Source organism: Podarcis raffonei, chromosome 14 (assembly GCF_027172205.1).
Source record: "Podarcis raffonei isolate rPodRaf1 chromosome 14, rPodRaf1.pri, whole genome shotgun sequence".
In the NCBI taxonomy this organism is placed as follows: Eukaryota; Metazoa; Chordata; class Lepidosauria; order Squamata; family Lacertidae; genus Podarcis; species Podarcis raffonei.
The window spans coordinates 7,695,718-7,718,647 of NC_070615.1; the positions used below are offsets into that span (position 1 = coordinate 7,695,718).

Below are 22,930 nucleotides of genomic sequence, written 5' to 3' on the forward strand. Positions count from 1 at the left end.
CTGGATAGGCTTGCTGCATATGAAACAAGCAGCGATGGCTGGCTGCCACTTCCAAGCCTGCAGTTCTCTATGGGGCAATCTTTGAAAAGTGTTTAAAAACTTTAGTTGATGCAGAATGCTGCAGCCAGACTGCTTTCAGGGGCCTAATGTAAGGATGATGTTGCTTTCTTGTCTGAGCTACATTGATTCCTGATTTGTTCCTGGGCACAGTTCAAGGCATCAATGAATTGGACTAAGGAATCTTCCCTCAACATGGAGCCCTCTAGATGTTTTGGAGTACACCTCCCATTAGTCCCAGCCAGCATAGGAAATTTTCATTGTTGGTGGGAGTTGTATTTCAAAACAGCCGGAGGGCGCAGGACTGGAGAAGTCTGGAACCGGGATCTGCCTTCCCCCATATAAACTTTCCCACTTGTTGGGACCTCTGGCAAAGGCCTTTCTTTGTGTTCCTCCACCATCATGAAAATGATTGGTGGCAACACAGAACAGGGCTTTTCCAGTGGTGGCTTCTAGGCATCCCTTCTTCCCGGCTTCATATTGCTTCCACAGTACAAGCTTCAAGGCAATATGTAAAGTTGTTTTTATTTTTGCAAAGACATTTGGTTTTGATTGACACATTTTATGGTCTGGCACTCTCTCTTATTTTTATAATTAGAGGCTGTTTGCAGCTGCTTGTTATGTTTATTTAATTGTTTTATTTTTGCGATTTTGGAAAATGCAATATGCCAAAGTCATTTCAGCTCATTGCAGAGGCGCTAGAAAAGTCTGTTTCTAAGCAGGCTAAATATTAAAAGCATATTTAGGCTGCAATTCTATGCCCACTTACCTGGGAGTAAGCCTCACGGAACTGAACGGATTTACTTCTGATGAGAAATGTGGAGGAAAGAAGCCCCTGACTTTGTGGGGCTGGGATACAGCCTACTAAACAACGGTTAAGGGTAATCTCTGCTGCTTCACCAACTTGTTGCCTCTGGCCTTACAAGGTAATGAACAATGATCTCACCTGCCAGAGCACCAAGGTAATTAATTGGCACTCAAGTGGATGAGGGGATGACAAGGCTTTCAAGGTTTACCATTGTTTGTGGCATATTAGCAGAGGGACATGGGTGGCGCTGTGGGTAAACCACAGAGCCTAGGGCTTGCTGATCATAAGGTTGGTGGTTTGAATCCCTGTGACGCGGTGAACTCCCATTGCTCGGTCCCAGCTGCTGCCAACCTAGCAGTTCGAAAGCACATCAAAGTGCAAGTAGATAAATAGGTACCACTCCAGCAGGAAGGTAAACGGCGTTTCCATGTGCTGCTCTGGTTTGCCAGAAGCGGCTTAGTCATGCTGGCCACATGATTCGGAAGCTGTACACTGGCTCCCTCAGCCAATAAAGCGAGATAAGCGCTGCAACCCCAGAGTCATCCGCGACTGGACCTAATGGTCCTTTTTTTAGCAGAGGAGAAGCCAGAGCATGAGCCTGGCTTACTATTCAATGAGTGCTGTTGTTGGTGTGCGGGTGTGCATAAAATGGATCTGCATGGCTATCTGCATTTCTGCGCTATCCTTGGGAACTCAGTTAAAGGCAATGGCTTCATGATGAGCTTCTGCACAAATTCACCTCTAAACCACTGGATAAGAGTGCTGCCAAACCCCAGAGTTAAAGCCCTGGCAACCCTATTTTAGTTTGGACACCTCTTGCTCTCGCTCTCACACTGATACCACTGGAATTGTTGGACACTGGCATCTCCACAATACTCCCCTGGCCATCAGGTGACTCAGCTGCAAAAGGCTGAGAACCAGCGCACAGAACAGGAGGTGGCACCACCACAGCACACAGCATGGATGATCTCCATAAACTCCCAGTGACAGACGGCTGTGCAGTGCTGTTTTTAATTGTAAAAAATATCTGGCTGTTTTTATTGCTGTTTTATTGCAGATAGGCTACTTTTTATCACGATCCTGTCTTCAAGGAAAGTATCTCGCTGTATATGCTAGCAGTGAGGCAAAATGGCTTTCATAGCTGTATTCAGAAGCTGTACAGGTGAGAAAGGAATATTTCCAGTATTCTTAGAAGGTGGGTGCATTTTGAAGTTAGGGGAACTGTGGAACAAACAGCATCCCTCTGGTTCATTGCACTTTCTTTAACATGCCCAGAGTAACCCCCTTGCTTCATAGCATTACTCTGGGAAGCATTCTTGGGAGAAATTTTCAACCTCCAGTATGGGCTGTCATCCCCCCACTCAGAATGCCCCTCAGAATGATGCTACATTGTGATATAGCACAATTCCAGGTGCATTGTGGGAATATTAAAGTTGGTGGCTGGCAGAACAAAGAGCCACAGGAACACCAGTGACGTTCAGCCCCCCACTCTCAAAAGACACCCCACCCACCCCTGAAATATGAGTGTGGGGAGGCAGTTACACCATTTCCTAAATTCAAGCAGAACTTCTAAGATACCATTTATATGTCCAAAATTGTCCGGGGAGGCTCCCTGTAAATGTGTGCAGAAGCTGAGCTGAGCTTTGCTCTCTAAACACAATGCTGTTCGACTCTTGCTCCAATATTTTCAAAGGCAATATCCCATTGTCTCAGTCTTTGGCATTTTCCTCCCTTTTGGAAAACGGGTAAGAGACTTGTGGGGAGAAATTCAATCTTGTTTACATCTTAATGAAAATGTTTGCACTTCTCAAACCTATATGCAAACTGAAACCCAATTATCCATTGAAATTCAGAGTTCTCTGGAAGAGTCGGTGGAAGAAGATTGGAGGAAATTTAAAATTTATTTACAGAAACATTGCAAAATGTATGAATGTTGATGACATTGAAATGAAATGAAGGGGTTCTAGCAACAAGATATAATGTAAGACTGGGTTGATAACAGACAAAAATTTGAAATTATAATTTGGGAGGAAAAATAATTAAGGATAAAGTAACAGGATATGAATTTGCTGAACTAATTTTTAAAAAGGGATACAAAAAAGGGAGGCGTGAGGAAGTCAGGAAAATAAGTTAATCAAAGATGAGAAATTAAAAAAGAGGGATTTGTGTTTTTCTTTTTTTGTGTGCTTATTTGTTTTTCTTTTTTTCTCCTCTCCTTTGTTAGGTTAAATGTTTGTATTTTTGTATTTTGTAACTTTGTATTTTTGTGTTTTTATATTTTTCTTGTGTTTTTATTGTTCTCTCTTTGTTGTTCTGGAATTTTTTATTGTTAAAACTTAATAAAATATTATTATAAAAAAAATAAGAAATGCAGAATAAGTGATAAAGAATGAAAAATCATCAGAGGTGTTGAGGGAAGTCTAAAATATTGTGTAAGATGAGAAGCTATGTTATATGATTGTTGGAAATGATATGTTAAAAAAACCAATAAAAATGTGTGTGTGTGTATATATATATATATATATATATATATATATATATAAAATGAAATTCAGAGTTCTCTGAATTTTGCAATACAGTTCTTCAATAATGTGTTGTGTACAGAAATGCATATATCTTGGGGAGGATTGTACATAAAAATGCATGCATTTAGCAAACTAAAACATTTGGGAAAATTCCTAGCAAAAATGTGTATATTAGTCAAAATTGCATTCAACAATTTGTGCATGAGAATGAATTTTAATAAGCATCTGGTGAGCGGCTTGAAAATTGCTGCAGAAATGTGGAGAACTGAATTTAAGATGGGAAATATGAGAAGCTGAAAATGACAATGTCATCCCTAGGTCTGAACATGCTTACCAAATTGCATTCTGTGTTAAATGAATGTCAGAGATTGTAGCACGTTAACAGTAACTCTTATTGTCTGAAAGCAATTAGCAAATACACTAAGACTTGTGCTCTAGTCATAGCTCTAGTTTCACTTTCTATGCCACACTACATAAGGCACTGCCCGTCTATGCCGGATCACATTTCATAACACTAAGTGTAGCGACTGGGCTTTTGCTAGATCCTCTTTTTTGCTACATCTAGGTGCCTGTTTATGTATTTGGCTGGGTGGGTTGGTTTTCTGCTTGGATATGGGGCTCCCAGTTTGACTACTGCCATTTCTACCTCTCCTGGGACTTTTTGCAAGGCTGTCTCTAGAAGCTCCTTGGGCCTGGAATTTGACCAGTTCTGCAATTGAAATTCAATTCCAAGGAGAAAAATTTCTGATAGTAGGAATATATGCACCAAATGAAGGGAAAGCAGAATTTTTTAAGAAGTTGCATGAGACTTTGATGGACTATATGGATTACAAATTAATCATGATGGGGGACATGAATGGAGTAGTTTCGACAAATATGGACAAAGCACAAAGACAGGTAGTTACAAAAGACGGAAGACTACCAAAAACTTTTTTTGAAATGACTGACAATATGGACTTGATTGATATTTGGAGAACAAAACACCCATTAGAGAGAGAGGGAACCTTCTTTTCTGAAGCCAAAATGACATGGACTCGGATTGACCAAATTTGGGTGACTAGCAGTATGGCGTCGAACACAAGGAAAGTGGAAATCTGCCCAAAAACCTTCTCCGACCATAACGCAGTAAAGATGGTGATGAAGCAAACAACAACTGGTTCCTTCAGATGGAGAATGAATGACACCTTATTTAGAGATGAGGAGATTTGCAAAAAGGCCCAAAAAACTTTGAAAGATTATTTTGAAATTAACTTAAGGACTAAAGTAGAAAAAAGAATAGTATGGGACGCAAGTAAAGCCGTGATGAGAGGGTTTTTGATACAACAAAACACATTAAAGAAAAGAAAGCAAAACGAGAGGAAAGAGAAAATTTTGGAAAAGATAAAAGAAGGGGAAAGGAAATTAAGAATGAAGCCAAAATCGCAAGAGATTTTAAGAGAAATTAAATTGTATCAAACACAATATATGGAACTGATGAATCAAGAAATAGAATGGAAAATTAAACAAATGAGACAAAAGACTTTTGAATCTGCAGATAAATGTGGCAAGTTATTGGCTTGGCAAATAAAGAAGAGACAAAAACTCAACACGGTAACAAACTTAGAAGTGGAGGGAAAGAACATATGCAACCCAGTGGAAATTAGGAATTGTTTTCAGAGCTACTTTAGACAACTGTATACACAAGGGCCGCAGAAAGAAACAGATATACAACAATTCCTCGAGAAAAATGGGCTGAAAAAGATTTCGCAGGAAAGTAAGACAATTTTGAACCAGGAGATATCAGCACAGGAAATAGAAGATGCCATTCAAAACATGACGTTGGGCAAATCACCTGGACCGGATGGACTGACTTCCAAATATTACAAAGTTTTGAAGGAAGGGCTTATACAACCTTTGAAGGAAGTCTGCAACGAGATCATGGAGGGGAGGAAGGCACCCGATACGTGGAGAGAGGCCTACATTACACTTATACCAAAGACAGAGACTGAAAAGACCCAACTTAAGAACTACCGACCCATCTCGTTACTAAATGTGGATTACAAAATCTTTGCTGATGTTTTAGCAAAGAGACTGAAAAGAGTTTTGATGGAGGAGATTCATGGGGACCAAGCGGGCTTTCTCCCGAAAAGGCATTTGTCGGACAATGTAAGGAATATAATTGACATTTTGGAGAAGTTGGAAGTGAATATAAACACTAAAGCTGTTTTGATATTTGTGGACGCCGAGAAAGCCTTTGACAATATATCTTGGAGTTTCATGTTGAAGAACCTCCGGGGGATGGGGGTAGGCCAAGGGTTTGAAAATGGTATAGGTGCAATATACTCTGAACAGAAAGCAAAATTAATTATAAATAATGTGGTGACAGAAGAGTTCAAGATTGAAAAAGGGACACGTCAGGGGTGCCCTATCTCCCCATTACTTTTTATATCGGTCCTGGAGGTTTTGCTTAATATGATTAGGAAGGACCAGTTGGTCAAAGGGGTTCAGGTCGGAGCTAAACAATATAAATTGAGAGCATTTGCAGATGACCTAGTACTTACTTTACAGGAGCCAGAAGCTAGTACGAAAAGAGTTTTGGAAATAATTCAAGAGTTTGGTCAAATGGCAGGATTTAAATTGAATAAGTTAAAGACTAAGGTATTGGAGAAAAATTTAACACAGATTGAAAAAGAAAGGTTTCAGAATGAGACGGGGTTGACTGTGGTTAAAAAAGTGAAATATCTGGGTGTAAACATGACAGCTAAGAATGTGAATTTATTTAAAGACAATTATGAAAAAACTTGGACAGAAGTGAAAAAGGATCTGGAGATTTGGTCAAACTTGAAGCTTTCCTTGTTAGGTCGAATTGCAGTTATAAAAATGAATGTATTGCCAAGAATGTTGTTTTTGTTCCAAGCATTACAAATAATGGATAAAATGGATTGTTTCAAGAAGTGGCAGAAAGACATATCTAAATTTGTCTGGCAGGGCAAGAAGCCCAGAATAAAATTTAAGATATTAACGGATTCAAAGGAAAGAGGGGGGTTTGCCCTGCCAGACCTTAAACTGTACTATGAAGCGGCAGCTTTCTGCTGGCTAAAAGATTGGCTGCTTCTTGAAAACACAGACATTTTGGATTTGGAAGGTTTTAACAATATTTTTGGGTGGCATGCATATCTGTGGTATGACAAGGTTAAAGCGCATAAAAGTTTTAAAAACCATATTGTCAGAAAAGCACTATTAAATGTCTGGGTCAGATATAAAGATTTGCTGGAAAATAAAACTCCAAGGTGGTTGTCGCCAATGGAAGCTAAGGCAGTTAAAAAGTTAAATATGGAGTCGAAGTGGCCAAGATATTGGGAAATTCTGGAAAAGGAAGGGGACAAACTGAGATTGCAGAGTTTTGAGAAATTAAAAGGGAAGGTGAGAGATTGGTTGCACTATCATCAAATAAACGAAGTGTTTAAATTGGACAGTAAAATTGGCTTCCAGGTGGAAAAATCAAAATTAGAGACTGAATTGTTAGAATCCAGTACTAAGAACTTGTCAAAAATGTACAATTTGCTGCTGAAATGGAATACACAAGATGAAATGGTTAAATCAACTATGATTAAATGGGCTCAGGACATTGGTCATAATATTTTGTTTGCTGACTGGGAAAAGTTGTGGACCACCGGGATGAAATTCACGGCATGTAATGCCTTAAGAGAAAATATTATGAAAATGATTTATAGGTGGTACATAACCCCAGTCAAGCTTGCAAAGATCTACCATTTGCCTGACAATAAATGTTGGAAATGTAAGGAAAAGGAAGGCACATTCTTTCACCTCTGGTGGACGTGCCCGAAGATTAAGGCATTCTGGGAAATGATTTATAATGAACTGAAAAAGGTATTTAAATATACCTTCCCTAAGAAACCAGAGGCCTTTCTCTTGGGCATTGTCGGCCAAGGGGTGTTAAAGACAGATATAACTTTTTTTATGTATGCTACAACAGCAGCTAGAATACTCATTGCAAAGTACTGGAAGACACAGGATCTACCCACACTGGAAGAATGGCAGATGAAGGTGATGGACTACATGGGCTTGGCAGAAATGACGAGCAGAATCCGAAACCAGGGAAGAGAAGCAGCGGAAGAAGAATGGAAAAAGTTCAAGGACTATCTAAAGAAATACTACAAAATCAACGACAGTTAGAATGATGTTGGACTAAAGTAAATGGTTACTATTAGTAATGGTTAAGACAAGGAGAATAAGAATGATTAGCTTAAATTTATAGTAAAATAAGGGAAGATTTGCTGAGCAATTGACTAGAATTTGGAATACAGAAATGGGAGGCATGAGGAAGTCGAAGAAGAAAGGTTTAAGAAATTAGGATATGAAATGGTACTTGTTTTTTTTTTTTGTTCTGTTGTCCTTTGTTTGTTTATGTATGTTTTGTTTGTATAAAAAATTGTTCAATAAAAATATTATAAAAAAAAAAAGGAATTTGACCAGTTCTGAGTCCTATATCCTGCTTCTGGGTGGAAAAACGACAAGTTTATCCAATGAAAACAGGGGAACACTGGAGCTGTGGATTTTTTGTTTGTTTGATGCTGTCATGTTTTAAAATAGGAGAGGGCACCTTCTATATTCTGAGCGAGGCGGGAAGTGTTCTTTTTACAAACAAGCAATCAAGCAAATGAACATCTGACAATTTTACTATCCTGATGTTCCTCAGACAGCCTTCATAACCAGGGCTAGCCCAAGACATTTTGCTGCCTAAGGCAGCGCAATGAAAGTCACCCCCACTGAGCTGAAGGTATCTGAGGTTAGTCACATTATTATGGCATCTGTGGTGGAACATCCCACAAATGCACCGACCCTTTCCAAGTAGTAAAAAACCCCCAATAATAAAACCTTAAATAACTAATCATCTGCTGTCCTTTTGGGACACATAAAACCAGCTGCCTGAGGCAACTGCTTCCCTTTGCCTAACAGTTGGACCTGCCCTGTTTGTAAATCGTTTGTTCTGGCTATGTGTACTCACGAGAAAATGGGAAACATAAACATTTGCACAAGGATGTGAGCATTCTTGAATTTAGAGAAGTTTGATTTTGTTGTATATTTGAGAGGGCTTTCGCTGCTTTAGAGCAGGGGTAGGCAACCTAAGGCCTGGGGGCCGGATGCGGCCCAATCACCTTCTCAATCTGGCCCACGGACGGTCTGGGAATCAGCATGTTTTTACATGAGTAGAATGTGTCCTTTTATTTAAAACACATCTCTGGGTTATTTGTGGGGCCTGCCTGGTGTTTTTACATGAGTAGAATGTGTGCTTTTATTTAAAATGCATCTCTGGGTTATTTGTGATGCATAGGAATTCGTTCATTCCCCCCCCAAAAAAAATATAGTCCGGCCCCCCACAAGGTCTGAGGGACGGTGGACTGGCCCATGGCTGAAAAAGGTTGCTGACCCCTGCTTTACAGTGCTAATTTCATGTCTTTGTAACACACATACCCCAACTTACAAATCTGTTAGAACAAAAAGTTACGTTGAATGTGTGTGATATGAATTAGAGGTTGTTTCCAACTAACATGTTCCACCAGGATAAGGATTTCTGTTTATATAACTGGACTCGTGTCCCTGTGCATGCCTTCTCCAAATGTACACCTGCTCTGAAGGGTTAGAGGTGAACCCTGAATAGATTTAAGGGGCTCGTGAGGGGAGGGGGGAAGTTCTGTTGCACAAGGATAAATCCTTGTACTGACTAAACAAGCTATTTGGAAACCACCCTGCTTAGATAAATAAATCAAACAGTAGTGAAGATTGCTCAGATCTGAATGGTCCATCATCTTGACCATTTATCTGAGACTGTGGGGACAGCTAATTTATCAGGCCTTTGGTGGCTGAGGACTTTTTTCTTCACACCCACCCACTGCCAAACTGCCCTACCACCCGCTCCAGAAAAGCATTATGTTCTCTGAGCGTGAAGCTACTCTCACTAAGACCTTGGGTTAAGAGGGGTGGCACTGTGAGACAGTGGCGTAGCGTGGGTTGTCAGCACCCGGGGCAAGGCAAGTAATTTGCGCCCCCTAACCCGTGGATTTGCGCCCCCTAACCCATGGATTTGCGCCCCCTAACCCTAACCCCCAGATGTTGCGCCCGGTGCGGCCGGCCCCCCCTGCACCCCCACGCTACGCCACTGCTGTGAGAGAGTCACTTTCTAGCAACTTGCTGCCTTTCGTTCCCTGCAGCAGCTTGACCACTAATCAAGGGGCCAACAAACCATTCACCGATCAACTGAAGCATGATGAGCCCTAAGATCAGCCACATGAAGGAAGAGAAGAGAAGAGAAGAGAAGAAATGAAGAAACAGAAAAGGGGGAAAGAAAAATAGATCCAAGGAACAAATTTTGGAAATTGTGTCTAGAAAGTCTCATTGAGAATATTCTAAATAAAATGTAATTACCTTTTAATTTCATCCTTGGAGAAGTTTAAGAGAGTCACCTGATTAACTTGATGGCTGAGTGGGGTTTTAAACCTGGATCTTACTCTTGGCACCATGTTGCACTGGCTCACATAGCCTGTATGAAATGGCATTCCCTCTTTCTCTGCTGTTTAAGGGTAGATGATGGTCCTCATGGAACCAAAACAGCACACAAGTGGGAAGTTTCAACAGGCTTGGGAAAACCCCAAGGTTTGAGGAGGCACAGAAACAAATATTTAGAAAGAAAAACATGAGAGGTGGAACAAACACCCCTAAAAAATTGTTCCATGAGGACTGAGCATGCTCAGTGGCCATGAAATACTGACTAGGGTATGGCTGGCTTCTAAAGTGAAGAGGAGCACTCTGGGCTGCAAGATTTTGTTGCATGTCTCACTTGTTCAACTTCTGAGGAAGTACTGCATCTTTTTATTTCTTGCTATTCCTTCCTACAGTCCCACCAAATCCCATGTGAGTTCCAAGTGACCTGCGACATGTAACACAGTCTGTTCTGCTGTGTTCACACAGAAAAGCTCAAGGGGGACGAAACCGACAAAATCCAACACACACCATTTAAAGATGATGACCGAACATAACTGCCATGCCTTGCTTTAGATTAGCTATATCTGGGGAGGCTTAGTCATTTTTGCCTGATTTCAGGAGCTCAATGTCCCGATGTGTAGAGAATCCGAGGCCTAACAGTGATCTTCTCGTCTAGTCTTAAAGCAAAGCTGTTGGCAAATACTGCTACATCCAATTCCATCTTTAAAAAACCAACACATTTCTTTTAAGGTGCCATTTAACCTCCAGGGGGCTGTAGCCACATTTCAGCGACTAGCTGGCTGCCCGATCTCCCCCCTTCAAGGGTTCTGAATTCCTTGCGCTGAGGACATAATCATATTCAGCAGGTCCACGGTCAAACACTTTGGCCATCTGCAAACAACCTCAAGAGGGGAGCAATCTGTCAGGAACACTGGTGACTCAAAGGAGGCTTTCTCACTGCTTGCAATCCTCCGGTGCTACCAAGAGGTCCCTGTACTCTTGATGGTCATATTGGCACATAGCTGAGCAACTTTAAGAACTTCTGCTTGGCTTCTTTGCCACTTTACTGCTCTCTCTCCTGGCAACTCAGCTTTCCGCCTTGAGTAAGTCCATGAGTAGCCAATCTGGCTCCCTCCAGAGGTTGATGTACTACAATTCCCATCTTCCCTAACCATTGCTTATGCTACTTGGGACTGATGAGAATTTTCGTTGGGCAATATCTGGAGGGAGCTTTGCTGGATACTTCTATGTATTCTGACTCCTGTTATCTCCCCCCCCCCCATTTCCCCCACCTCTCTGTCTCAGACACACACAGCTCCTTCACTGATATGAGATGAAGGATTGGGCATTTTCTCATATGCTTTTAAAGGGCAATTAGACAAATTCATGAAGAACCCATCTATCCATCCTTACTGGTCATGATAGCTCTATGGAACCTTCAGAATCAGAGACGCTAGGCCACTGAAGATCAGCTGCTGGGGACAAAGTTACTGATATCAAGCCTTGCTTCTAGGTTTCAGAGATCGACCTGGTTGGTCACAGTAGGGAACTGGATGCTAAACCAAAAGGCCCTGTGCCCATTTTGCAGGGTGGCAGTCAAGCCAGCCCAAAGAGTCAATGCTATCCTAGAACAAGATGGGGAAATCTCTGGCCCCTGGTATTGCTAGACTCCAGCTTCCATGGGCCTCAGCCATCATGGTCAATGGTTCAGGGATTGTGGAAGTTGTGGTCCAGCAACATCTATATTAGCATATGTGAGGCTCTAACCAGGAATCTCACTGGCCACGGGTAGAATTTGGTGGATATATTTGGGACTGTATAGTATCAAAATGTCAGAGCCCAGACTTGGAAGAGAATAAGAAAGCCTATCCTTGGCCATTTTGGCAGGCAGGAAAGAAGAGGCCAGGCAAGTATAAATTCCATTTTGATGGCCATCAGTCCGAGGGAACAAGGAGAAATTCCTCCCTGCTGTACTCTAAACTCCAAGAAACCCCAAAGGGCACTTATCTGTCTGATACTGCTTAGCATTCCATGCAGCAGGAGTGGGCAGGAGGGTTCTCAGGTCTCTGGTGCCCCAAACAACTGAGGATCTTGGGGCAGGGCCTCATGATGCCATGGGATGACCAGGACGATCTGATATCTTGGTTGGGCCAAGAGATCTCGCCCAGCATTAATGGGGTGGAACTAGAAGGGTGGACATATAGGAAAAAAGGGGTGAAAGCATAAAAAAGGAGAAGGTTTTTTTTAAAAAAAAACAGGTGACCACCCCCATTTTTCCTCTGCAATTTGTATGTAAATTTGAGGAAATTGGAGGGACCCTTTTACTCAACATTTTCTCTTTCTTCCCTTCTAAAATCCCTTTATTGCTGCTATTATTTAAAAATTTGGAGGCAGAAACCTTGCTGTTAGTTATCCACAGATCTCCCGGCTGTGAATGTCTCACACCTGTGAAGGTATGGGCTACTCATGAGTATCTAGTAACTTGATGTTCCTCATGAATGTCTTGTCATTCTTGATGTTAACTCTGCATCCTTCTGCTAACCATGAATATTATGGCCCTGTCCATCCAAATACTGGCTGTGCTTCTCATTCTCCAGCTCCTGGTTATTCCGTGTTCTGATGAAACAGATGCCCTTTGGTCTACCACCATGCATGGGTTCTCTTACACCTGCCAGCCACATTGCACCGCCCTCTGAGTGGCCATGCGCATTCAGCTGCTGCCCAATGGATGCCTGCCATTAGCTCAGGGCACTCTCTTGCAAGGGGAGTGCTGCAGTCAGCTTGCCTCTTTCGATAAATCCACTGCTCTATTAATAGCTAGCTCTGCTAGCGGGGAGTTGGGACTAGGTGGAGAAGCAATGCAGGAGGAGAGAAAGAGAGAGAAAGAGAGAGAGAGAGAAAGAGAGATGGAGAGGCCACAAGAGCCAAGTTGGACCACAGGGGCCACAGAGCAGAGATGCGATGGGGTGGGAATCAAAAACACAGCTGGGAGCAGAAAAAGGGGGAGGCAGGATGGGATATACCCAACAGCATTGATTACCGTATTTTTCGCTCTATAACACGCACCCGACCATAACGCGCACGTAGTTTTTAGAGGAGGAAAATCCGTAGGCATGCCACCCGTAGGCATTTCCTCCATAACACGCACAGACATTTCCCCTTACTTTCTAGGAGGAAAAAAGTGAGTGTTATGGTGCAAAAATACAGTATATTCCTTTGCCACAGATTAATGGGAAGAGAGAGTTGAAGGGTACAACAGAAACAGCAGCTAATGAGTTCATTTTAAATGCTATCGTCTATAGCCCAGGTCTGTTGTGAGCCACAGAGTTCTTCAAGTTCCCCTTTCCAGTGGAGGATTAATTGCTTGACCAAAGTGAGTGCCTTGTGCTTAAGTTTTCAGGGGAAGAGGCACAATGATACAGCATGTGCTTTGCGGCCAGGAGGTCCCAGGTACAACCCCCAGCATCTCCAGGTAAGATTTGGAAAGACATGCCTGAAACCCCAGAGGACTGCTGCCAGTCAGTATAGACCAGTATTTCTCAAACTTGGGTCCCCAGCTGTTGGTGCATTACAGTTCCCATCACCCCCGATTACTGGTCTTGCTAGCTGGGGATGATGGGAGTTGTAGTCCAACAACAGCTGGAGACCCAAGTTTGAGAAACACTGGTAGAGACAATACTGAACTAGAAGGAGCAATGATCTGACATAGTATAGGCAGCTTTCTATGTTCCTAACTGACTTCATCCAGCATTCCATTTGACTGTGACATGGTGATTCTCTTGAAGAGTAAGATATCACAGTGACATTTGGGATTCCTGTTCGGAGCAGAACTCTATGGTTTAGATTTGAAGGCCAGCTCAACCCAGCTGGGGAGGGGAGAAAATGCTATGTAATATAATGCAAGATCTCTGAAAATCAGATCAGAGTTGGCATGCATGTTGAGAAAAAAATATTCTGCATGCATGGACTGCAACTCAACTCAACTCAACTCAGCTTCCAGCTGCTGTTTTCCAAAAGGTTCACCAATTGCATCTCCTTTGATGACAGAGGTTTTGGAGCAAAGGTTGCTGTGCAAGTTGAGGATTGCATCTCACAATTCACATTAACACATGTGAACCCCAGCATGACCCCTACATTTTCAAGCAGAAATGTGCAACACAACCTTACAATAGCTCCCTTTAGAACTAAGGCACCCCAATGGAAGTTAGAGTGGACATTCAAGACAACAATCTGGATTTCAGGTTCAAAGATCACCTTGACCTGACTGCACCCACTTTCAAAGTGGAGGAGAAAGATGCCCATTATAGGGTAGCTAACATGGTGCCTTCAAGATGTTGAACTCCAATTCCAATCATCCCTGGTAGCCTGGGGTGATGGAAGTTGGGGTCCAACTTCTGGAGCATGCTATATTGGCTGTTCATGGTGATCATAATGAGATACCTGGAACAAAATTTCTCAGACTTGGTATTGATTGGCAGGGCTGGCCCTACTATTAGGCAGAGGGAGGCAGCCTTCTCAGTGGCAGGTGCTGTGGGATGGGAATTGGTGGCAAGATGTTGCAGGACAGAGTTGTGTGTGTACCATGTGATCTCCCCTGTTCTCCTTGAGGTAGCCTGCTTCCCTCAGGTGCAGTAGAGGACGCTGACCCAATACCAATGTTGATGTAAGATTCAACCACCAGTCTGGTCAGCTTCTCTGCATGGAATGGGGTGGTGGGGATCTTGCTGGCCGCATAAAACATAGATGCTCTACCACAAACGCAGATGCTTTGGCCCTTCCTCATTCTGAGGAGCAAGGCCCTGTACTTTTGCCCCTAAATCCTGCTCTGATGGCACTGCTGTCAACACATGCTGGCTAAACTTCCCTTTAGATCGGCCACACTTTCCTACATAACATTAATTTTCAAAAACTGCCTCCCCCTCTTCAATATTCACAAGCTAAGCTGGTTCATCCTTCATGTCGGAGTGGGAGAAGGCATGCAAGAGACTCATACCTCTTCTTTCCTGAAGTGGGATCTGTAGATCTCACTCTTGTCCATGGGTCTTGCTACTGGAGGATTCACACATCCTTCACGTATTACAGCCAAAACAGGAAAAACCAACCTCCCGCCCCCTCCTCCCTTCCTCTTTCTTTCCCTTTCTCATTTTAACTACAACATCTATATGTGTAACAGTCAACATTCCTAGCAGTGCCATATATACCATTTGTATGTGACATTTCTGTCCTTCGTTTTCTTATGGCCACTGGAGGCATGGTCCTATGAAATGGGGATCCATCTGTCACCTCTTCAGTCTGTTGGTGGTCCACCATCTAGTAGCTGGTGATCCAGATGAGGTGGCCTTGCCCTCCACCAACTTTCACTACAGGGCTACCTAAGGATCATCTTGCCCTGAAGGGAGGAGAGAGTTGGATTTCAAAAGGACTTGTTATCTGTATATAGTTTTAAGTGATGCTTATTTTTCGAACATATCTGTGCAAATTCCTTTGTGAGGTTCACCTGAAAAGTGGTATATGCATATCTTAATTTGTTAAAAGAATCATAAAAAAGTTAAATTATCCTGATTGTGAGTGTGTAACATGATACGCTGACAGGGTAGTAATGGGCAACAAGTCTATAATGGGCACAGACTTGTAACCAACTGAAGTCAGATGGTCACCGACACACAGCCCTTCTAATCACTCAGTGCCCAAAGCTTTTCAGATAAACGAAACTATGCATGGCACTTTGAAGTGCCATCAACTGATTGTCAGCCCTTGCACAGAACTGTGCTGTGCTGTGGTATCCTGACAATCAATTGGTTGCTGGGGCTTCAAAGAGCTGCATATGGCTCTATGCAAACCCCAATGCTCAGCTGACTGCCAGGCTTGCAAAGAGCAGCACCCGGGGGGTGGGGGGTGGGCATTGCACAGGGTTTGGTGGGTGAATGCAAATCCCTTTTTGGCCTAGCCACTTCTTTGCCTACTCCACACCTGGTGTCACAATGTCAGGCCAGAGGGTGCTCACTACAACCCAAGGGGAACGAAACATGCTGTTCTAGCATCAAATATGTTCCTTCCTGTTTTCCCTCTATTAATGGACAAGATGGACCATTCAGGTATACAAGGCCTATATAAATTACACCATTAATGCCAGCCATTTATAATCAGTGCTGGAATATCAACCCATAGGCCACTTCTGTTTTTCCCTTGAGAGTTTCACTCCTGGAAAGAATGAAGTGAGAGGCAGAAGCAGAGCCAAATGCTGTTGCTTCTCACCTCCTCTGGCATGAAGGAATAGTTATTTTTACTATCTCCTGCCTCCCCCTCTCTGCTCACCTCTCAAGTTAATATGGCAAGACACAGCCAGCCCCTGGGGTATACAGTCAAAAAGCCATGGCATCTGTAGGAGCCCAACCAACAGTCACATTCAAAAAGGCAAAGGAGTACAAAGTCCTTGAATCCCCCTCTCCCTTTTCTGATGTACTTTTCTGTGTGAACACTTTTCTGCAGATCCACTCATGAACGCACCATGTCTGTCACATACACATTTCAACACTATAGATCAGGGAGAAATGCAATTCAGCTTGTGAGCCCATCTAATGGGCACTATACAGAGCAATACACCACTGAAACTCAACCAACCTTCGAAACCGGCGCTTTCCCGAATTTTGCAACACAGCTCTTTAGCCAAATAATGTACATAAAAGTATGTACACAGGGGTAGTGTGCATAAAAAGCCATAAATTAGTGAGAACTACACGAATTAGGAAAAATTGCTTTACAAAAACATGTATATTTGGAGTAATTGGTGCACAAAGGCTGGTGAATTTTCATGACTTTTTTGAGTTAAATGGAAACAAATTGTGAAGAACTGAACCTAAGCTTGGAAAAATAAGAAACTGAGAAACTGAAATTGACAGATTCGCCCATTGCTACTCAACACTCAAACTAATTACACCAGTTAAACTGTCACCCTTGAGATGGTTTGGACTACAACTCCCATTAGCTCCAGCCAGTCTTATGTTTCACCATAGAGCAAGGTTGGCAAACCTGTGGCCCTTCAGATTTTTCTGCACAAAACTCTCATCAACCCCGATCATTGACTGCAGCTGATGGAAGTTGGGAGTCCACCATCATCTGGAGGGTCGCATGAGGGGCCAACAGAAATTCCAGGACCCTGTGTGCTAACCGTGGATTGGGCCCTCTGCCTCACTCTCAGTCGGCTCCTTCAGTTTGTGCATATGAAAACTAAAACAAGCCTTATCTAGCTGGCATCTAGCATACTTCCTTGGCTAGTCTCATTGCTCTATGTTTTGCAACAAGTGAAGCTGCCGTATAAGTGATGTGGGGTTTTTATTTTTTTAAAAAAGTTTAGATTAAAGTAGGGAGATGAAGGAGATCTGGGGTCTGACACAGAAGATGAAGGCCGCAATGGGGAGCCTCAGGCCTAGGCTCTGAATGTGGCCCTCCATGCCTCTCCATCTCGCCCTCAGAAGTCTCCCTAGGCCACCCTGCTCCCCCCCCCGGCTGTTTCCCTGGAAATCTGATGATGCCTCTTGCTTGGCTGGACAGAGAAGGCAGGGAAGGCTGGCCCATTATGATGAATGGAGCACTGCCCCTTAACCCTAACCTGCCCTCAGCCAGCTCCTGCCTACCTGCCTTCTTCCAACCAGGTGATGGCACTGCTCCTGAAAAGGCTTCCCTTTTGGAAATCTGCATCAGCCTTAGCCAACCTGGTGCCCTCCAAATGCATTTGAACTACAACTCCAATCAGGCCAAAGAAGCTGGGACTGAGAGGAGTTTTAGTTCCAGACATTGGGAGGGCAAGAGATTGGGGAAGGCTAACCTGGATGCACAAAAACCAAGGATGGCTGGGGAAGGGAGCAGGTTGCCTAAGGTGACGTTTCCCTCTTCTGCTCTGGTCTTCAGTCCTCCCTCCTTTAACATGCTTCTGTTGCTCACTTCCATTATGGACTCTGGGGGAGGAGACAAACAGACACAGAGATTAGGGTGGCCATGCGTCCTGTTTTACAGTCCTTGATTTGAAGGAGTCCTCTAGCTGAAGAGCTAAACAGAATCATAGAGTTGGAAGGGAGCCCGAGGGGCATCTAGTCCAACCCCCCGCAATGCAGAAATCTCAGCTAAAGCATCCGTGACAGGCGTCCATCCAACCATATGGTCTTTTTGGGATGGGCCACATCTCAGTGGTACAACATCTGCTTTGCAGGCAGAAGGTCTCAGATTGAGTTCCTAGTATATTCAGGTTGGAAATCTGGAAACTCTGCAGAACCACTGCCTGGAACCCTGGAGAGTCACTGCCAGTCAGGGTGGACAATATTGGGCTAGATGGACCCATGGTCTGACTCAGTAATAGTCGGTTTCCTATGTTCCTACAAGAAAGGAGAGCAGGGGCCCTGATGCTACTCATCAATAGCTCCTGGAGAGTGAGCAGGCAGAAAAACAGGCCACCTGGTCAAAGTCTTCCACAATAGCGTGAGATGGACTGCGTTTCCATTTAAACAATAGCAAATGTTTTCCAGACTGCTACCTATACATATAAGTTCTCTTGTGTGGTTTTTATGCAATTCTGTGTCCTTAGGACTGGGGGGTTTGATGCTCAAGTGGCCACCCTAAAAGGCACTGTTTTAGTTTGGGGAGTGATTTCTCCTCTTCACCCTCCCTTCCGCTGTCTTTTGGCTCAGCAAGGGCTCTCGCTCATGCTGCTTTGCCTGGGAGCCCTGAGTCTAAGAGAAAGAGATCATCCCTTGGGCTGTGACAGTGGAAGATAATGGAGCCAAGGGGAAAATACTAGCTGAGCCAATCAGTTTGCTTCCCAAGCCATGATTCTCTCCCTTCCAGGGTGAGCAGCAAGTTAAGAATGTAAGAAGTCCAGCTAGATGGGGCCAAAAGCATTCCTAGTCTGGCATTCTGTTCAGCACAATTTCGGCCAACCCCAGGCCTCCGAGAAACTCACCTATGGCATTTCCCTGTTGTTTACACCTGGTACCTGAAGCTCCAAGCTACACCGACTCTGGTTCTGGAGGTGTTATTTTGTTTATTAAAGTTATATACCACCCTTTGCCTGAGGACCAAGGGCATATATTTACAGTACAAAAGTCAAAAATACATAACCTTTTAGCTATTTTAGCTGCCATGGCCAAGAGATTAGGGCAGATGGGCACAGTATGAATTTGCATATTCCATTTAGCCCCCCCCCCAAGTAAAAATAGAGGGACATACCCACAAAGAAGCAGAGGGGGGGACTTTCATCCTCTTATTCCTTCAAAAGCTATCTAACCTAGATTTTTATGGATACCTTTTCAAGACATCACCACTGGGCCGCTGCCTCTGCCCCAAATCCTACATTCACCCTAAGGACCCTTCTTTCTTTGGACCAATGTGCTCTGGAAGAATGCCTCTACTTTGAAATTTGACTCTTACCTCCCAGAACAAATGGGCTTTGGGCAGTGATGGAAGTCAGGAGGTTGTGGTGGGATGAGCTGTTGTGTTAATAGATGGTGTGACGCACCTGATGTCCAAGAGAGAGAAAGCCGAAATTTTGCGTGAAGAAAAGTGGACGAAGCTATTTTGGGGGGAAATGCGAAACAGACTCTGGTGACACACATGCCATGCATTTGAAGCAAAACACACACACCAGTCCTGGGAACTGTAGTTTGCTAAGGGTGCTTAGGAGTTGTAGCTCTGTGAGGGGTAACGTGCAGTTATTGGGATTCTTTGGGAAAAGCAACGGGCTTTAAATGTATGGTGTGGAAGGAGGAAGGCAGCTCTATGGTAGAGCATCTGCCGTGCTTGCAGGAGGACCCAGGTTCAATTTCTGGCATTTCTATGTAGGCCTGGGAAAGGCACCTGTGCAGAACCATGGAAAGCCACACCTAGTCAGTGCAGACAACACTCAGCTCAATGTACCAACAGTCGGACTCTGTGCAAGTCGGCTCACTATCTTCCTATAATGTTCACTGTGGAGAAGTGGATGCTGGACTAGACGGGCCATTGGCCTGATCCAGAAGGCTGTTCTTACGTCAGCGCCCATTAGCAACAATTACACAAGAGTAATTTGGCTTTTCTGGGCAATATTTGGACAAATGAGCAGAATCATCCTTCAGGTTGATGTCGCAACAGCAGAGAGAGTGTCAGTACAAGCGACATTTTAACACGCCTTCTTCCAGTGACTCCTGTGAGTGTGCTAAGTCGGGGGACCAGAGTCAACATGCAAAGCAACACCAGTGTTTTTACATTCAAATAAAACATGGCACCCACATGTGCATGATGGTATTGTGTGGCACACCGGCACCTGTTTGGGTTTTTTTTAAAAAAAAATCTATCTATCTATCTATCTATCTATCTATCTATCTATCTATCTATCATCTATCTATCTATCTATCTATCTATTGGAATACTAAAAATGGAAGACAACAGTCCATATTTCTTCTCACCCCCTCACCCCATGTAGTGTGGAACCAACATGTGAAGACGACAGGAAACTTGGAGCAACAGGGCAGAATGGAAAATTACCATATTTTTCTGTGTAGAAGACTAGGTTTTTTTAACCAAAACATTAGGTCTAAATTTGGGGTTCGTTTTATACACGGGTAGTGTTGAGGGGTGTTTTCTCAATTTGGAGTCCCCCCAAATAGGGTGCGTCTTATACATGGGGGTGTCTCATACACGGAAAAATATGGTATTTGCAGCACCAGAAAAAAAATCATGTCTCTGCTCGGCCTCACTGTCATCTGCCCCACACCTCACAGGTTTGCACAGGGACTCCCCTGTATGACTCAGTTCCCTGCCCACCACCATGCCAGAGGTCAGGTGAGTAGGAGGGACTTCCTGTGCTGGCCAGTTCATTTCCTGCCCATCATTCTCCCTCCATCCTCAAACACGCCTTCACCCCTGGCTTTCCCATCTTGCACACCTTCCCTCTCTCTGTAGCTAGATTTAAGGGGAGGGGCTGTCGCTCAGTGGTAGAGCATCTGCCCTGGGTTCAATCCCTAACATCTCCAGGTAGGACAGGGAGCGACACCCTGTCTGAAACCCCGGAGAGCCGTTGCCAGCCAGTGTACACAATACTGAGCTGGATGGACCAACCGCCTCAGGCAGCTTTCTATGTTCCGATGCTCTTGTCCAGCTCTTTCCAATAGTCTCGGGTCTCTGTCCTCCATTTTGACTCCTAATCTAAGTTGCACCAACCACACCCACACGCCCAGGCCTTGTCCTCCTCGGTCAGCTGCTGCCTGGCCTGAGCTGCAGGCACTCGTTTGCCCCCACCCACCCAAAACACCTTGAACTGTCAGCTCCCCGCAATTTCACATCCGTACCAGGAAAAAGAAAATCAAGCATCTCTTGCATGCACGCATCAGACAAACACTGTCCCTTGACATGCTGGATGCAGACAGACACAGGAGGCATGGGCTTTAGTCCTGCTGGGCAACCCCCCCCTTGCTGATTGGGACACCCCAAGATGTGCAGGCTAGCATCTCTCCCCCCCCTTTCCACCCTGCCCCCTCCCGAAACCCAACTCTGCCCAAATACCTGCCAAAGACAACTCTCACCCCCACCCCCCAAAAAGCCAATCGGTGCTCCTGAATGTGTTGGCGGCAGTCCCACCCCCCGGTCTTTTCAGAAACAGACCCCCAGAGACCCCAGCCACACTCGCTGTCAGCCTCTCCAGTTCAAGCCTCCACTGCTCCCAAAATGGATACGGTCCTCTAGGGAGGGGCTGTGCCATCTGGCAGGTCCAATGGCCGGGAACAGGGCAAGGGGGCTTGAGTGGCAGACAGCCCCCCGCCTGGGGAGAGGAAAGAGGTTGGGTCCGCCGACTCAGCTTGATTCCAGACAAAGGCCAGAGAGAGAGAGAGGGAGAGAGGAGATCCAGACAAAGGGAGGGGTAAAATAAAAAGGGGGAGGAAAGGGAAGACTCAGCCTACCTCGATGCAGAGGAACTTGGAGCCGGCTGGCATCCAAATCAGGGGCACCCGGCTGGCAGTGGGGACCATGAGCTGGGACAGCTGCATGGTCCCCAGCTCCTTCGGCTGCCACTGCCGCTTTTCGGAGTCGGCGAGGAAGCAGAGGCACATAGGCATACACACACACAAGCAGGCACACTCTCTCTTTCTCTCTCTCTCTCACACACACATAGAGAGCTGGCTGTGCTGCTGAATACATCACAGTGTCAGCCACTGGCAGGGCTGGGGGAGGGGTGGGCGTGGGGAAAACAGCTCCCAGCCTTGCCAAGGAAAGAAAGTGCAGCTGGCTTGGTGGATGGAATGAAATGTTTCAGTCTCTTTCTTTCTCCCTGTTCTTTCTCTCTCTCTGTCTCAATGCCCACCCCACCCCCGATTGCCACCTCTTTGCAGACCCCTCACCAGTCGCCAACATCCCCATCCCTGAGTTGTGTGGCATAAGAGGAGGAGGGAGAGAGAGAGAGAGAGAGAGAGAGAGAGAGCGCACTCAGCCAGAGGTAAAAAGGGCTCGTTGTGGCCTTGAGTAAGCTTCAACGGGCTTGCCAGCCCCCCCTTTCCCCTACCATGCTCCCCCAAAATTTGGCACCGAGGAAATTTAGGTTCTGCAGGCAAAATAAACCATGCCCATATTAAGCATTCATGCATGCTTTCTTTTAAAAAGGAAGAATAATCAGTTGGCATCCGTCTGTCTCAAGAAAAGAATATACAGAAGTAGAATAAAGAATTTGGGATTTATTTTTTTTAGGAAACTGCATTGGCAGATGGGGAGCAAGGGGATGGAGACTGAGGCTAGACTGCAAGGGTGGTGAAGGAAAGATGGAGAAGAAAAAACTTGGTTGTGCGATGAGGAGTCAGACAAAGCATGCAAAACTCCATCCATGGATTACTAAACAGAGCTATATTTGGCAGCACAAAACAATCAAAATTATATTTTTTTCCCCATGAGGACTAGTTACCTGAATTTTCAGAGAGGGGAAGAATCTTTGTCCCCGCGTCTGGCAATATGCCATACCAGAAACATTTTTTTTGTATGCTTCACTAAATGGCAGTATGTTTGGCAGCAGGTAAAAGGTAATGGTAAAAGTAAAATGTAAAAA

At 44.4% G+C, this 22,930-nt stretch overlaps 1 protein-coding gene across 10 annotated transcripts in view; it reads right to left on the minus strand.

Moving 5' to 3' along the window:
- The window catches only part of CELF6 (CUGBP Elav-like family member 6), a 180,013-nt gene that overhangs the window by 79,106 nt on the left and 77,977 nt on the right, over positions 1–22,930 (minus strand). Inside the window, exon 1 of one of the 10 annotated variants that reach the window (XM_053366056.1) lies at positions 21,798–22,026. The exons of 8 other annotated variants lie outside the window; for them this stretch is intronic. In XM_053366056.1, the coding sequence (XP_053222031.1) occupies positions 21,798–21,953 (156 nt within the window). In that variant the 5' untranslated portion in view covers positions 21,954–22,026. Of the gene's footprint in view, positions 1–21,797; positions 22,027–22,930 lie in introns of those variants that run through there. One more of the 10 variants, XM_053366055.1, reaches the window with a different exon arrangement.